The following is a 17,665-nucleotide window of genomic DNA, read 5'->3' as shown; positions in this document are numbered from 1 at the left end:
AGGGGGAGGGGGAAGAGGGGGGAGGGGGAAGAGGGGGGAGGGGGAAGAGGGGGGAGGGGGAAGAGGGGGGAAGAGGGGGGAAAGGGGGGAAAGGGGGGAAGGGGGAAAGGGGGAAAGGGGGAAGAGGGGGAAGAGGGGGAAGAGGGGGAAGAGGGGGAAGAGGGGGAAGAGGGGGAAGAGGGGGAAGAGGGGGAAGAGGGGGAAGAGGGGGGAGGGGGGAGGGGGGAAGAGGGGGGAGGGGGGAAGAGGGGGGAGGGGGGAAGAGGGGGGAGGGGAGGGGGGAAGAGGGGGGAGGGGGAGGGGGGAAGAGGGGGGAGGAGGGGGGAAGAGGGGGGAAGAGGGGGGAGGGGGGAAGAGGGGGAGGGGGGAAGAGGGGGAGGGGGGAAGAGGGGGAGGGGGAAGAGGGGGAGGGGGAAGAGGGGGAGGGGGAAGAGGGGGGAGGGGGAAGAGGGGGGAGGGGGAAGAGGGGGGAGGGGGAAGAGGGGGGAGGGGAAGAGGGGGAGGGGGAAGAGGGGGAGGGGGAAGAGGGGGAGGGGGAAGAGGGGGGAGGGGGAAGAGTGGGGAGGGGGAAGAGGGGGGAGGGGGGAAGAGGGGGGAGGGGGGAAGAGGGGGGAGGGGGGAAGATGGGGGAGGGGGGAAGATGGGGGAGGGGGGAAGATGGGGGAGGGGGGGGTTTATTAACAATTGATAAAGCTGGTATTTATTACCCACCATTAATTATCCATGAAGGTTGTGGTGAACCTTGTTCTTGAATTGCTGCAGAAAAATGCTGGGAATGTGTCATGTATTTTCATATTTCTTTACCACACAGAAAGAAGCCATTTGTCCCACCAAGCATATGCCAATTCAAAATAAAGCAGTGCCCCCATTTATTTTTCCCTGTAACCCACTTCCATTACCAATACTGCCAATCAGTTCTATCACCCACATAAACTAGAGGTAGTTTGCAAGGACCTCTAGAAACCCATTCACCTTTGGCTTGAGTGAAAAAAGCAGGACACCTGGAGGAAATCCACAGTCACAGAAAGAACACGCAAAATTCCACACAGATGACCCCCAGTCACTGAAATTGTGAGACAGCAGCTCAGCCAGCTGTGCCATCTATTACTAGGTGGGAAGTAATGAAGGAATGCTATACATTTCCAAATTAGCACAATATGACATACTACGAAAAGCTGCCCTTTTATGCTGGGATACATCTTGTGCTTGGGAACCACTAGAGATTCAAAAATATGCAAAATATGTTTTCGTGCTCTGATAGCTGGGAATGCTGGTGAAATTGGTCTTCAATGCATGACATTAAATAAGAAGAATTACATCAGGATCAAAATAAGAGAAATGTCCATTTTACCTGTGAACAAGTAAAAATGAAGTTTGGGTTTCTCTCCATCAGTCGCAATGCAGACACCCAGCTCCGAGCACACTTACGAATGGTCTCTTCAAATGGCCATAACCAAGCTGTTTATCGGCAAAATAAACATTTTAAAAATGAGATGCAATCATATATAGGAGACTGACCAACCTCACCAGCTTTCTCAGCAATCAACAAATACAAGGTGCGGCAACTTAACTTTGTTCACTCACACTTATCACACAAGAAAAAGATCCATTCTCGTGTTTTAACTTGACTTCTGCCTCAATAGGCAATTCCAAGAGGAAAAACCTTCTCTCTATTAATCTTCCACACTCCTGGGGATATAATACTAAGTGTAATCAAACAGAAGAAAAGGCAAGGCAAGAAAGATAATGCTGCCCATTCATCTGATAAGTAGCAGAGGCAATGATTTATTATAGCACACAAGGCCATTCAGTTCTGCGCCCAAGAGCAATCCCATGAGTTCCAATTCATTTTCTTCCCACCACCCTCCCATCTGTAATCCTGCAGTTTATTCTCTCTCAAGTGCCTATCAACTCCTCTTTTTCTAGCCACTTATCCACACCAAAGGACTACCAGAGCACCTAGCAGAGACCAGCAGAGTCACAGCAAGGATGCATAAATTTCACACACAGCATCGAAGGCCAGAATAGAATCCAAGAAGCTGGAGCAGCAAGAGAACAGCACAAACTGTCATACACTGTACACAACAGGCTGAATAGCAGCCTTCTGTAGTGAGAAGTTTGACAAGGATAATTGATCAGTACCCCAACTTCATGTTTATTCCTGATCTGAATATCCTTCCCATTTTTCCACAAGATTACAGTCTATACATCAAAGCAACAATAATTTATTTTTGCTAAGCACTGGCTATGCTATACTTATGCCTGAGCAGTTTTGGCACCTCTTATTTTTACAGTAAGTGGACAGCAGAGGTGTCAAGATGATATCACGGTGGGAAAGGAAATTGTGGGTTTATTTCAGCTGCAGAGTGGAAAGCCAAAAAAGAAGTATGATTTTTTAAAAATAATGACAAGCAAGGTGAAAGACTAATTCTTTGAATGTAGAAATAAAAGCAGGAACTAGCCATTGCCCCTGACACAGATGACCATTCAATAAAGCCAGAGGTATATTTTTACCACAGCATCACTTTCCTACAACAAGCCACATCACTCCATTTGCTTAAATCTAAAAGCTTCATCCATTCTGCTTAAGTATTAGATTATCAGTGATTGAGCCTCCATGTTCCTTTTTGGTAGGAAAGGCCAAAGATATCCAGTCTCTCTATGAAGAAATTTGTTCTCATTTCAACTCTCAATGGCCCAACCCATATTTTGAGGATAGCCTTCTTTCACCCATTTCATTCCTTCCCTTCCCAGTTTCATCTACCTACTACCCATACACTTCACCCATCATCTCTCCTCCCCCTCACTCCCTCCCTATCTGGTGTTGCCTTTCTCCTCAACTCCAATGGTGTCCACTGTCACCTTCCTTACTTCTCCACAACTGGTAGCTCTTTGTATTCCTGCTCATCTCCCTGCAGCAGCTGTCTTCAACCATCACACTCGTCTCCGCCACCTGGCTCCATATTCCTCTTCTGTCTGCCTCAGGGCATCTTGTCTCCCAACACCACAGCCCTCGATCTGGCTCGATCTATCCATCATCTTTAACAAACCATTCTGGCATCTATCTCACTACTCCCCCTCTTCTCGTTATACTAGCCATCTCCTCGCTCCAATTAGTTCTGATGTTGGATTTCTTCTCTTCCGCCCCTCCCCTGAACCTATAGCTGCTGTTCACCCCGCTGAGGTACTCCAGCAGTTTGTTTGTTGCTCTGGATTCCAGCATCTGCAGTCTCTTGGGAGTCCTTACTTTACCACAGTTGTCTCTGGTTCTAAGCACCCTAGTCAGGGGAAACATCATTCGTGCAACTACCACATTAGGTTCTCTCGTATTTCTACTGTATGTTTATGAGATCATCTCTTATTCTTCTAAACTGCAGAGAGAATTTGGTCCATCTGCATAATTACTTTGTAAGGAAATCCATACTGAGAACCAACCTGGTGAAACTTGATTACACCATGCTAACACAACTATACCCTCCTGTGCATTAGAAGACCAAATCTCCACATAATACTCCAACAGTAGGGTAATACTCCAATTAGGGCTTTATATAATTTCAATCAAACAAAATTTCAAAGTTGAAAGCAAGTTTATTATCAAAGTGCATATATGTCACCATTTAACACCTTAAGATTTGTTTTCTTGTGGGCATACTCAGTAAATCCAAGAACATAATAGAATCTGTGAAAGACTATACCGAATAAGATGGGCAAACAACTAACGCGCAAAAGCAAACAGGCTGTGCAAATACAAAAGTAGTAAAAATAATAATAATAAATAAGCAATAAGTATCAAGAATATCAGATAAAGATTCCTTGAAAGTGAATCCACAGGTTGTGGGAACAGTTAAGTGATGGGGAAAGTGAAGTTATCCCCACTGGTTCAAGAGCCTGATAGTTGAGGAGTAATAACTGCTTCTGAACCTGATGGTGTGGGTCCTGAGATTTCTGTACCTTCTTCCTGATGACAACAGTGAGAGACAGCATAGCCAAGTTAGTAGAGGTCCTTGATGATGGATCCTGTTTTCCTGCAACAGCACTCCTTGTAGATGTGCTCAATAGTGGGGAGGGCTGGGCTGTATCTACCACTTTTTGTAGGATTTTCCATTCAAGGGCATTAGTGTTTCCGTACCAGGCCGTGATGCAATTAGCAAAGATCACCATCATCAGTAATTCTTCTCCTGGTGGTTGATGTGGTCAATTGTGGGTCTTGAGATGACTGAAGAGGCCACAAGTCCTATTGCAGTGTTGGCAGGTGTAGGTCACTGAAGTGGTGGTGGATGTAACTGGTTGGGTCTTTCCCAGTCACTCCTTACGAAGAAGCCAACTAGACTCGGGGCAACAGTGGAGGTATTCTTCAAGCTATGCAGTCCCCTCATAGACAGTCCTTCTCCAGCTTTCCCTATACTGTGCTTATTTCTCCCACCCATTCAGGTTGATGTGGCACTTCCTCAGGTGGGTCTTGATATTGTCCTTGAACCGCTTTTCCTGTCCTCCAGGAGTGCACCTTGCATCCTTGAGTTGGCCGAACAGGAGTTGTTTAGGGAGGCGGGAGTCAGGCATATAGATGATGTGGCCGACCGATCGCAATTGGTGTTACATCACGACTATGGGTATGGAGTTAATGTCAGCTTCCTCCAGGATGCTGGAGTTAGTACACCTGTTCTTCCAGCTAACTCTCACAATCTTTCAGAGGCATCTTTGATGGTAAGTTTCTAGGGATTTTATGCACCTGCTGTATGTTGTCCATGACTCTGCTCTATATAGCAAGGAGGGGAGGACTATAGCTTTATAGACCAGAATCTTAGTGTTGGTCTTGATATCCCAATCTTCAAAAACCCTCTTTCTCAGCCTGGCAGAAGCTCCACTTGCACAGCCTATTCTGTGATTTATTTCTGGATCAATGCTGGCTCCTGAAGGAAGAAGCCTGCCAAGATATGGGAAATGATGAGTGTTTTCCAAAGGGGTGTTGTCAACTTGGGTGCCTGGAGGTTTAGGAGCTTGATCTGGAGCAGGTTGGTGCAGTACTTGGGTTTTCTTGACGTTTAGATCAAGTCCCAGTAGCTGGTATGTTCAGGCAAAAGCATTCATTGTGCACTGCAGGTCCGTCTCAGAGTGAGCTACAATGGCTTTGCCATCTGTAAACGTACTCTCCACCACACATCTATAACAGTTTGTTGAAATTTTAGATGCCAAGCCAAACCTTTCCCAATATCCAAGGGAGTAGAGGCGCTGCCGTGCTTATTTGTAATGACACTTACTTGCTGGGCCCAGGACAGATCCTCTGAAACAATAACACTGGGGAATTTAAAGTTGCTGACCTGCTCCATGTCTGATCCCCTAGTGAGGACCGGCTCATGTGTCTCTGGTTTCCTCTCCTGAAATCAATAACACCTCCTTGGTCTTGCTGACATTGAGTGAGGCTGCTGTTATGGCACCACTCAGCCAGACTTTCAGTCTCCCTCCCATACACTGCTTTGTCACCTCCTTTGATTCAACCAACAACAGTGGTGTCATCAGCAAACTTAAATGTCTTCCAAAGTGTGCTTAGCCTCACAGTCATAAGTATAAACCTAGTAGAGCAGGGGGCTAAGCACACAGCCTTGTGGTGCACCTGTGCTTGTGGTGATCATGGAGACGTTGATGCCAACCCAAACTGACTGGGGTCTGCAAGTAAGGAAATCGAGGATCCAATTGCTCAAGGAGGTATTGAGGTCAAGCTCTTGATGCTTATTGGGTGCGATAAGTTTGACTGCCAGGCTGTAGTTGATAAAGAGCATCTTGATGTATGCAACTTCACTGTCCAGATGTTCCAGTGTTGAGTGAAGAGCCAATGAAATGGCATCTGCTTTGGACCTGTTCAGATAGGCAAACCAGAATGGATACAAATCACTTCTCAGACCAGAGTTGTCATGTCTCAGCACCAACCTTTCAAAGCACTTCATCACAGTGTATGTGAGTGCTACTGGATGATAGTCATTGAGGCAGGTTACCACGTTCTTCTTGGGCACTGGTATAATTGAAGCCTGCATGAAGCAGATGGGTGCCTCAGACTACCAAAGAAGTTATAGATATCAGTGAACACTCTAGCCAGATCTTTATTTAGTACTCAGCCAGGTACTGCTGTTGGACTGGATTCTTTCTGTGGGTTCACAGAACCCACATGAAGGATGCTCTCATGGCAGCCTCAGAGACTGAAATCACAGGACCATCAGGGGCTGTGGGAGTTCGAGAAGGTATTCAGCTCATCTGGAAACAAAAGCTTGTAGTCACCTATGCCGCTTAGTTTCACTTTGTAGAAGGCAATAACATTCAATCCTTGTCACCGCTGTCAAGCACCCTTCAATGATTCAAGTCGATTGCAACTTCACCTGTGAAATAATTGGAGATCGTACCCAGACCTCTTGTATCTTATTTTGTCGCCAGATCTGAATGCCGCCAATCTGGCTGTCGGCAGATTGCAGATCTCATGATTCATCCAGGGCTTCTGATTGGGGAAGACTAAATGATTTTGTGGGGGCACACTCATCTATGACTGTTTTTATAAAGAACGTGACAATCATGGTATATTTCTTCAGATTCTCTGATGAGTCCTTGAACATTTCAAGCCTGGCTTGTCCACAGAAGGCAAAGAGTGGTTGTAGACAGGTTATGTTCTGTATGGAGGTCAGTGACCAATGGTGTGCCTCAGGGATCTGTTCTGGAACCCCTTCTCTTTTTTTTTGTAAATGACCTAGATGAGGAAGTGGAGGGGTGGGTTAGTAATTTTGCTGATAAGGTTGAGCATGTTGTGGATAGTGTGGAGGGTTGTCAGAGGTTATAGCAGGAGACTGATCGGATGCAAAACTAGGCTGAGAAGTGGCAGATGGAGCTCAACCCAGATTAAGTGTGAAGTGGTTCATTTTGGTAGGTCAAATATGATGGCAGAATATAGTATGAATGGTAAGACTCTAGGCAGTGTGGAGGATCAGAGGGATCTTGGGGTCCGAGTCCATAGGACACTGAAAGCTGCTATGCAGGTTGACTCTGTGGTTAAGAAGGTATATGGTGTATTGGCCTTCATCAACCGTGGGATTGAGTTCAAGAGCAGAGAGGTAATGTTACAACTATATAGGACCCTGGTCAGACCCTACTTGGAGTACTGTGCTCAATTCTGGTCACCTCACTATAGGAAGGATGCAGAGGAGATTTACAAGGATGTTTGCCTGGATTGGAGAGCATGTCTTATGAGAATAGGTTGAGTGAACTTGGCCTTTTCTCCTTGGAGCGACAGACGTGACCTAATAGAGGTGTACAAAATGATGAGAGTCATCGATCAAGTGGATCGTCAGAGGCTTTTTCCCAGGGTTAAAATGGCAAACATGAGGGGGAAATTTTAAGGTGCTCGGAAGTAGGCACAGAGGAGATGTCAGGGGTAAGTTTTTTTTTAAATGCAGAGGATGGTGAGTGTGTGAAATGGGCTGTCAGTGACAGTGGTGGAGGCAGAAATGACAGGGTATTTTAAGAGACTGCTGGATAGGTACATGAAGCTTAGAAAAACAGAGGGCTATGGGTAACCCTCGGTAATTTCTAAAGTACGTACAGGTTCGGCGCAGCATTGTTGGTCAAAGGTCCTGTATGGTGCTATAGACTTTCTATGTTTCTATGTAACATACCCAGTCCACAGACTTGAAGCAATCCCACAGCCACTCCTCTGCCCCCCACCACTACCTTTTTGTTGTTCTCATCTCTGCAGCCTTGCTCTTTAGCCTCTGCCTGTATGCAGGTGGAGAAGGACAGCCAAGTGATCAGATTTCCCGAAATGCAGTCTGGGCTTGGAACAGTCGGCATTCCTTACCTTCGCATGGAAGTTATCTAGTGTGCTGGAACCATGGTGTGCCCGTTATATGCTGATGAAGTCCCGGACTATGATTTGAAATGTGACAGGGTAGACGGTTCCTCATCTGCTGATGCCACCATCCAATATCTCGAGTGCCTGATTACCATTGGATTTTAGCGGTATGTCAGCTGCAGTCAGGATCACGGAGGAGAACCCTCTTGGTAAGTAGAATGGTTGGCATTTAATCATCAGATGTTCCAGGTCATGGAAACAAGAGTACGACAAAGCTGCCACATCCAAGCACCAGAGAGAGCTTATCATGAAACACAAACCCCTCTTTCTGCCTTCTTGGAATCAGCAGTTTAGTCCATCCCATGTATTGAGAAACCTTCTGATCTGATTGCAGAATCTGGTGCGTTTGAAGTAAGCCACATCTCCATGAAACATGGAACACAGCAACTCCTCATTCCCCCGGTTTAACAATCTTTTCCCTTGTACTTAAATTTTCTCACGGTAGGGTTTTTAAATTGTTGGCTGCTCCTGTATGTTTAATTTTAATAATTCATGTAGAAGAGTTGCAGACTGATGAATGGAAACTATCTTCCCCAACTGCAGGACTACCCTAAAAAGCTTGGTAATTAAGTATAGTCGCTGATAAGCATACAGCATCATCACACTGCTGTTTGCTTGGCTGACCAACTATCCACAGCTTACATGTTACTTAAGAGATGCTTGGTGCTGGGAAAATTCTGTGCCCTTCTTCAAATTAGATTGCAAGGTTGTTTTTTTGTCCACTTGAGACAAGACATCAGTTTATATCTCATCAGTAAACTGATACACTGTACAATACAGCACACTGGAAAAGAACACACCAGAGACTGCAGATGCTGGAATCTGGAGCAAGAAACAATATTGCTGGAGGAACAGCAGGTCAAGCAGCAAATGTGGGGAGGAAGGAATTATCAAGATTTTGGCTGGATACCATGCATCGGGACTGAGAGTGGAGAAGGGAGATGGCTAGTATAAAGAGGGAGTGGCAAGACAGGTGCCTGATGTGATTGGTTAACTGAGGAGGGTGCAGGATGATGGACAGATGGAGCCAGGCAGGGGAGGGAAGGAATGTAGCTGGGAGATAGTGACAGGTGGATGGTAGATGGAGGCAGACAAAATAGGCAGATGAAACAACTTCTATCTCCGCTAATCTCCCCACTCTGATGCTGAGCCGTCAGTCCTCTGTAGAGTCTTTGCTTTGTACCCCTGCACTCACACCTCACCCTTACTTATCAGAGTCCAGCAATGGCATCCTTTATTCTGCTGCTCATCACCCTTCAAGAGCTGCCTCCACCTTCACCCTCATCCCTCCTAGCTCCATCTGCCTCTTTCGTTTTGTCTGCCTCCACCTATCACCCACCTGCCTTTATTTCTCAACACTACCCCTCACCATTACCCTTCACCCGTCCTCAGTCTACCATCACCTCAGACTCCTGTCTCACCACTCCTCGTCCCTCTTTAATTACAGTCCTAATGCATGTATTTTCTTTCCACCCCTCACCCCACAGATGCTGCTTGACTCCACCCTCCCCGAGCTCCTCCAGCAGGTTGTCTGTTTACCCGAGAGTGGGATTTGAACTTTCTGACTCAGGTGATTGCTCTTTATATGGAACTGAGGTGAACTTTTAACAAGGATTCCTGTCTGCAAATACAGACTAATGACAGGGATACAACACCTCTAGCCAGACATACAAACACTGGAAGGAAAGGAATTGTTGGATGTTTCAGGTTAAAACCTTGCATCAGGACCCAAAGCATTGACAATTTCTTTCCTTCCACAGAAGCTGCTCAACACGCAGAGTTCTTCCAGCAGATTGATTGTTGTTCCAGATTCCACACCTGCAGTCTCATAGAAAAACCTACAACGCAATATAGGCCCTTTGGCCCACAATGCTGTGCTGAACATGTACTTACTTAGAAATTACCTAGTGTTATCCATAGCCCTCTATTTTTCTAAGCTCCATCTACCTATCCAGGAGTCCCTTACAAGACCCTATTGTATCCGCCTCCACTACGGTTGCCGGCAGCCCATTCCACACACTCACCACTCTCTGTGTAAAAACTTACTCCTGACATCTCTTCTGTACCTACTTCCAAGCACCTTAAGTCCTGTGTCTTTGTAAAAGCACAGGAGCACTCAGTAGATCAGACACCATCTGTGGAAGGAGAAATAGAGTTGATGTTTCAAGTCAAAGACCCTACATCAAAATCAACCTGGTTTTCTCCTTTCCCAGCTCTGATTAAAGGTCTACAATCTGGAAACATTAACCCCATTTCCATTTTCACAGATACTGCCTCCCTAGAATACTTCCTGCATCTTATGTTATTTTAGATTTCCACAAAATGCAGTTTTTTTGATTTGCTAGTTAGATCCATTGCCTGATGCCATTCTCCACAACAGCAGTGATGTCTTCCCTCATACATGATAGTCCACATGCAATGTACCCCAGGCACCAAGTGCTTCTATACAAGTACTTAGACTTTTAATTAGTCAGACTTTGTTACAGTAATAGCATCATAATTCCTAGTGTATTAGACACTAGTGTAGTAAATTAAATGACAGACTGGAATCAAATAGTTGTACTGAAACAGGTTACAAATGGAATTCAAAATTCTTATGATGTAATACAGTAACCAGTACCAATTAAATTGCTCTAGAAATAAAGGTGTGGAATGGGTATGTAGAGTAACCGGAATGTGTTAATTGGTAGAAATTAAATTAAATAAACTTTGAAAGCAAAAGGTAACATTTTCTGACCTTTGTGTCAGAAATTCTTTACAAATTCTTCTGACCTGTATCAATATGGCAGTGTCCCATTGCATGCACCATGTGTTGACTCTCCCCATTCTTTTGCTGAAGGAAAGCGTTGGCTATTCTGTGCACTTCTGCAAAGGTGCTGGGGTCTGCAACATCACAGACGTTTACCATCTTATTAGCAGTGTACAACGCTTGATAGCTGCGCTGATTCTCAGTGCCAAGGAACTGGATAGGGAAAGTGAAGCAGTCAAAAAGGAGATATTAATACTACAAACTTTATTTGCATGTCAATTGGGGGCTTTTGGACAGAAAATGTTGAACTAGAAGGAATTAGATGCAAAGTCTTACTGAAAGTGATATGCCTTCTTTTAAAGTATTTTATTTACTTTCCAACACCTCATTCAAATACCTTGAGCAACTGACATGCAAAAGCAAGAATTTAACTATGAGACATGAGTTCACAACTGTACTTGGTATTTTGCTTCTCTAATTACAGCAGTTGCAAGCAGCTGGTTCAAGACACTATATAAATGCATGCCTTTATTTTCTATATTTTAATATATTTCAAAGTTTCATTTGTTATCAAAGTATACAACTCTGAAAATCTTCTTCACTGGCTAGCCGTAAAGCCAAGAAAGAAAAGCAAGGAAGCATGATCATCAACCCCCAAATACCCCCTCCCTGCACAAAAAATACAAACAAAAATGGAACGAGCACAACGACCCCCAAATCTCTCTTCCCACACAAAATGAAACAAAAACAGATCAGGCATATCAATCCCCAAATCCCACTCCCCACACAAAAAATGAGAAAGATGAGGTGAATTTCACATTCCTATGCACTCTTCACCCAAAAGTACATTATTTATTATTATATACATTATTATTGCTGGAGGAACAACACCTTATATACCAGCTGGGTAGCCTCCAACCTGATGGCATGAACATTGACTTCTCTAACTTCTGTTAATGCCCCTCCTCCCCTTCTTACCCCATACCCCATCCCTGACATATTTAGTTGTTTTTTTCTCTCTCTCTTTGCCCATCACTCTGCCCGTTCTCCATCTCCCTCTGGTGCTCCCCCTCCCCCTTTCTTTCTCCCAAGGCCTCCCGCCCCAAGATCCTTTCCCTTCTCCAGCTCTGTATCCCTTTTGCCAATCACCTTTCCAGCCCTTAGCTTCATCCCACCCCCTCCGGTCTTCTCCTATCATTTCGCATTTCCCTCTATACTTATAGAAACATAGAAAATAGGTGCAGGAGTAGGCCATTCGGCCCTTTGAGCCTGCACCGCCATTCAGTATGATCATGGCTGATCATCCAACTCAGAACCCTGTACCTGCTTTCTCTCCATACCCCCTGATCCCTTTAGCCACAAGGGTCACATCTAACTTCCTCTTAAATATAGCCAATGAACCGGCCTCAACTGTTTACTACGGCAGAGAATTCCACAGATTCACCACTCTTTGTGTGAAGAAGTTTTTCCTCATCTTTATCCTTAAACTGTGATCCCTTGTTCTGGACTTCCCCAACATCGGAAACAATCTTCCTGCATCTAGCCTGTCCAATCCCTTTAGAATTTTATACGTTTCAATAAGATCCCCCCTCAATCTTCTAAATTCCAGTGAGTATAAGCCTAGTCGATCCAGTCTTTCTTCATATGAAATCCTGCCATCCCAGGAATCAATCTGGTGAACCTTCTCTGTACTCCCTCTATGGCAAGAATGTCTTTCCTCAGATTAGGGGACCAAAACTGCACACAATATTCTAGGTGCGGTCTCACCAAGGCCTTGTACAACTGCAGTAGAACCTCCCTGCTCCTGTACTCAAATCCTTTTGCTATGAATGCCAACATACCATTTGTCTTTTTCACCACCTGCTGTACCTGCATGCCCACCTTCAATGACTGGTGTACAATGACACCCAGGTCACGTTGCATCTCCCCTTTTCCTAAATCGGCCACCATTCAGATAATAATCTGTTTTCCTGTTCTTGCAACCAAAGTGGATAACCTCACATTTATCCACATTAAATTGCATCTGCCATGAATTTGCCCACTCACCTATCTAAGTCACCCTGTATCCTCTTAGTACCCTCCTCACAGCTAACACCGCCGCCCAGCTTCGTGTCATCCGCAAACTTGAAGATGCTGCATTTAATTCCCTTGTCTAAATCATTTATATTGTAAACAACTGGGGTCCAAGCACTGAGCCTTGCGGTACCCCACTAGTCACTGCCTGCTATTCTGAAAAGGTCCCGTTTACTCCCACTCTTTGCTTCCTGTCTGCCAAACAATACTCTATCCACATCAATACCATACCCCCAATACCGTGTGCTTTAAGTTTGCACACTAATCTCCTGGTGTGGGACCTTGTCAAAAGCCTTTTGAAAATCTAAATATACCACATCCACTGGCTCTCCCCTATCCACTCTACTAGTTACATCTTCAAAAAATTCTGTAAGATTCGTCAGACATGATTTTCCTTTCACAATTCCATGCTGACTTTGTCCGATGATTTCACCTCTTTCCAAATGTGCTGTTATCAAATCTTTGATAACCGACTCTAGCATTTTCCCCACCACCGATGTCAGGCTAACCAGTCTATAATTCCCCGGTTTCTCTCTCCCTCCTTTTTTAAAAAGTGGGGTTACATTAGCCACCCTCCAATCCTCAGGAACTAATCCAGAATCTAAGGAGTTTTGAAAAATTATCACTAGTGCATCCACTATTTCCTGGGCTACTTCCTTAAGCACTCTGGGATGCAGACCATCTGGCCCTGGGGATTTATCTGCCTTTAATCCCTTCAATTTACCTAACACCACTTTCCTACTAACATGTATTTCCCTCAGTTCCTCCATCTCACTAGACCCTCAGTCCCTTACTATTTCCGGAAGATTATTTATGTCCTCCTTAGTGAAGACAGAACCAAAGTAATTATTCAATTGGTCTGCCATGTCTTTGTTCCTTATGATCAATTCACATGTTTCTATGTTTGTATGTTTCCTACAGTACTTCACAGAATTCTCCGGGGTCATTTTGGTAGCAGTATGCATTCCATCTCAGCCCAATCTCAATCAGGCTTTAGATGATCTGAACAATGCACGAAACAGCGCACCCTAAAGCCTTCACCGTCATTTTGGGAGACTTTAACCAGACCAGTCTGGAAAAAAAAGTTACTAAGCAATTACCATCAACAGATCACTTGCAATACCAGAGGAAAGAACACACTGGACCATTGCTACACCACCATCGAGAATCCCGACCGTGTTATTCCAGGCCCTCACTTCGGGAAGTCTGATCACCTAACTGCACTTCTACTCCCTGAGTATAGGCAGAGACCGAAGGCTGCAGCATCAGCAGTGAGGACCAAGGTACGGACAAGGGAAACCCAGGAGTGCCTACAGGACTGGACTGTATTCAGGGATTCATCTTTGAACCTGGATGAGCATGCTGCAGTTGTTACTGACTTCATTAAAACCAGTGTGGATGAGTGTGCCTATAAAGACTTGCTGTACACTCCCAAACCAAAAGCCGTGGATGAACCAGGAGGCATGTCGTCTGCTGAAGGCTAGATCTGTGGCATTCAGGTCTGGCAACCCAGGGCAGTACCAGAAAACCAGGTATGATTTGCGGAGGGCTGTTTCAAGGGCGAAGAGACAATTTCAAATGAGGTTGGAGGCACTATAGGATGCACGGCAACTCTGGCAGGGTTTGCAGGACATTACTCTCTACAAAGTGAAACCCAATAGCATGAATGGCAAAGATGCTTCACTACCAGATGAACTCAATGCCTTCTATGCCCACTTGTGAAGATCCCTGCTGCACCTGATGACCCTGTGATCTCTGTCTCAGAGGCCAATATTAGGCCATCTTTAAAGAGAGTGAACCCTCACAAGGTGGAAGGTCCAGATGAAGTACCTGGTAAGGATCTGAAAACCTGTGCCAACCAACTAGCGGGAGTATTCAAAGGCATTTTCAACCTCTCACTGCTATGGGTAGAAGTTCCTACTTGCTTCAAAAAGGCAACAATTATACCAGTGCCCAAGAAGAATAATGTGAGCTGCCTTAATGACTATTGCCCAATAGCACGCACATCAACAGTGACAAAATGCTTTGAAATGTTGGTTATGACTAAACTGAACTCCTGCCTCAGCAAGGACCTGGACCCATTGCAATTTGCCTATCACCACAATAGATCAACAGCAGGTTCAACCTCAATGGCTCTTCACACGGCTTTAGACCACCTAGATAACACAAACACCGACGTCAGGATGTTGTTCATCGACTATAGCTCAACATTTAATACCATCATTCCCACAATCCTGATTGAGAAGTTGCAGAACCTGGGCCTCTGTACCTCCCTCTGCAGTTGGATCCTCGACTTCCTAACAATCTGTGCGGATTGGTGATAACATATCCTCCTCGCTGAATGTGAACACTGGTGCACCTCAGGGGTGTGTGCTTAGCCCACTGCTCTACTCTCTGTATACATATGACAGTGTGGCTAGGCATAGCTCAAGTACCATCTATAAATTTACTGATGACACGACCATTGTTGGTAGAATCTCAGGTGGTGACGACAGGATGTTCAGGAGTGAGATATGCAAACTAGTGGAGTGGTGTCACAGCAACAACTTGGCACTCAAATTGCAATCTACGTATGTTGAATAGATTTAAAAAACACACTCAATGAAAGGGCTGATTGTGGACTTCTGGAAGGGGAAGACGAAGGAACACATACCAATCCTCACAGAGGGATCAGAAGTGGAGAGAGTGAGCAGTTTCAAGTTCCTGGGTGTCAAGATCTCTGAGGATCTAACTTGGTCCCAACATATTGATGTACAGGTGGACCCTGTTTTTCATATGTTCGCTTTACGACAGCTCACTGTTACAAAACACCTACATTAGTACCTGTTTTCGCTAACCAAAGAGGATTTTCGTTTTTACGAAAAAAGGACGCCCGCTTTATATGTGTGTTACCCTGAGAAAGACTACCATGACCGTGAAGCCCTGTGCGGGCAGTTGTGTGTGCATGCGTGCACATGCCGATTTTTTTCTCCACATCGATTTTGGCTCACTGTCTTCCAGGTTTTGATAAGTGAAACTCCACCGTACATTCAATACTTCTATTTTATATAGGCTGGATATTTATCATATCATTCCTGCTTTTACTATACGTTCCTATTATTTTAGGTTTTATGTGTTATTTGGTTTGATTTGATAGGTTATTTTTTGGGTCTGGGAACGCTCAAAAAATTTTCCCATATAAATTAATGGTAATCGCTTCTTCGCTTTACGACGTTTCAGCTTACAAACTGTTTCATAGGAACACTCTACCTTCGGATAGCGGGGGAAACCTGTAGTTATAAAGAAAGCAAGGCAGTAGCTATACTTCAATAGGAGTTTGAAGAGATTTGGTATGTCAACAAATACACTCAAAAACTTCTACAGATGTGCTGCGGAGAGCATTCTGACAGGCTGCATCACTGTCTGGTATGGTGGGGGGGCTACAGCACAGGACCAAAAGTAGCTGCAGAGGTTTGTAAATCTAGTCAGTTCCATCTTGGGTACTGGCCTACAAAGTACCCAGGACATCTTCAGGGAGTGGTGTCTCAGAAAGGCAGCGTCCATTATTAAGGACCTCCAGCACCCACAGCATGCCCTTTACTCACTGTTACTATCAGGTAGGAGATACAGACTCAGCACACTCAGCAATTCAGGAACAGCTTCTTCCCCTCTGCCATCCAATTCTTAAATGGACATTGAACCCTTGGACACTACCTCACTTTAAAAAAAAACATATACAGTAGTTCTGATTTTTGCGTGTTTTTAAAAAAATCTATGCAACATACGTATATTGCGATTTATTTATTTATCAGTATTTATTTATTTACTTACTTACTTACTTCTCTTCTATATTACGTATTGCATCAAAATGATGCTGTTAAGTTAACAAATTTCGCGTCACATGCCGGTGATAATAAACCTGATTCTGATTCTGATTCTGAAATGGCACAAAGATTTTGTGTTCCAAATCTGCTGAGTGGAAGTTGGACTCAGAACTTTCTGACTCCACGGCAAAGATGTCACAGGCAAAATAACAGAGACATGCTGCATTCATTGCTGACCAAGAAGTCATTCCAGTAAAGCCCATATAACCATATAACAATTACAGCATGGAAACAGGCCATCTCGGTCCTTCTAGTCCGTGCTGAACGCTTACTCTCACCTAGTCCCACTGACCCACACTCAGCCCATAACCCTCCATTCCTTTCCTGTCCATATACCTATCCAATTTTGCTTTAAATGACAATACTGAACCTGCCGCTACCACTTCTACTGGAAGCTCATTCCACACAGCTACCACTCTCTGAGTAAAGAAATTCCCCCTCATGTTACCCCTAAACTTTTGCCCCCTAAGTCTCAACTCATGTCCTCTTGTTTGAATCTCCCCTACTCTCAATGGAAAAAGCCTATCCACATCAACTCTATCTATCCCTCTCATAATTTTAAATACCTCTATCAAGTCCCCCCTCAACCTTCTATGTTCCAAAGAATAAAGACCTAACTTGTTCAATCTTTCCCTGTAACTTAGGTGCTGAAACCCAGGTAACATTCTAGTAAATCTTCTCTGTACTCTCTCTATTTTGTTGACATCTTTCCTATAACTTTCCCATAACCAATAGTTTAGATTGTTCATGCTCTTACAAGATCTACGTTAACTTAAGGGCATCTGTACCAGGGACTTAGGCAAACTTGGGTTTCAATGATTAAGAAAAAGTTTTTATAGCATAGCGAATAGACTTAAAACAGTGACATCAGACTTTCAACAGAGAGATTCAAATCCTTAACAGTCACTTGCTTCTCTCCATCTCCAATTCATTGATCACAGCCCATAAGCAAATCTCAATAAACTGACTCTGGAAGATCTGATCTTTGGCATGTAGACACCAAAGTCAAAGTCTCATCAGTCCAGTAGACAAGTCTCCTGACCACAACTATTTACTTTTATCAAGTACTTCCACTGTCCTTTCTAAACAGAG

General features: G+C 44.5%; 1 protein-coding gene across 1 annotated transcript in view; it reads right to left on the bottom strand.

Annotated features, from left to right (window-relative positions):
- The window catches only part of man2c1 (mannosidase, alpha, class 2C, member 1), a 124,563-nt gene that overhangs the window by 99,952 nt on the left and 6,946 nt on the right, over positions 1-17,665 (bottom strand). Inside the window, exons 6-7 of the mRNA XM_059946069.1 lie at positions 10,661-10,850; positions 1,352-1,458 (exon numbers count right to left, since the gene is read on the bottom strand). Of these exons, the coding sequence (XP_059802052.1) occupies positions 1,352-1,458; positions 10,661-10,850 (297 nt within the window). The remainder of the gene's footprint in view (positions 1-1,351; positions 1,459-10,660; positions 10,851-17,665) is intronic.

The sequence above is a fragment of the Hypanus sabinus genome, chromosome 21 (assembly GCF_030144855.1).
Source record: "Hypanus sabinus isolate sHypSab1 chromosome 21, sHypSab1.hap1, whole genome shotgun sequence".
Lineage (NCBI taxonomy): Eukaryota > Metazoa > Chordata > Chondrichthyes > Myliobatiformes > Dasyatidae > Hypanus > Hypanus sabinus.
The sequence above is the reverse complement of the archived record's forward strand: the minus strand, read 5'-3'. Positions and strand labels throughout refer to the sequence as shown.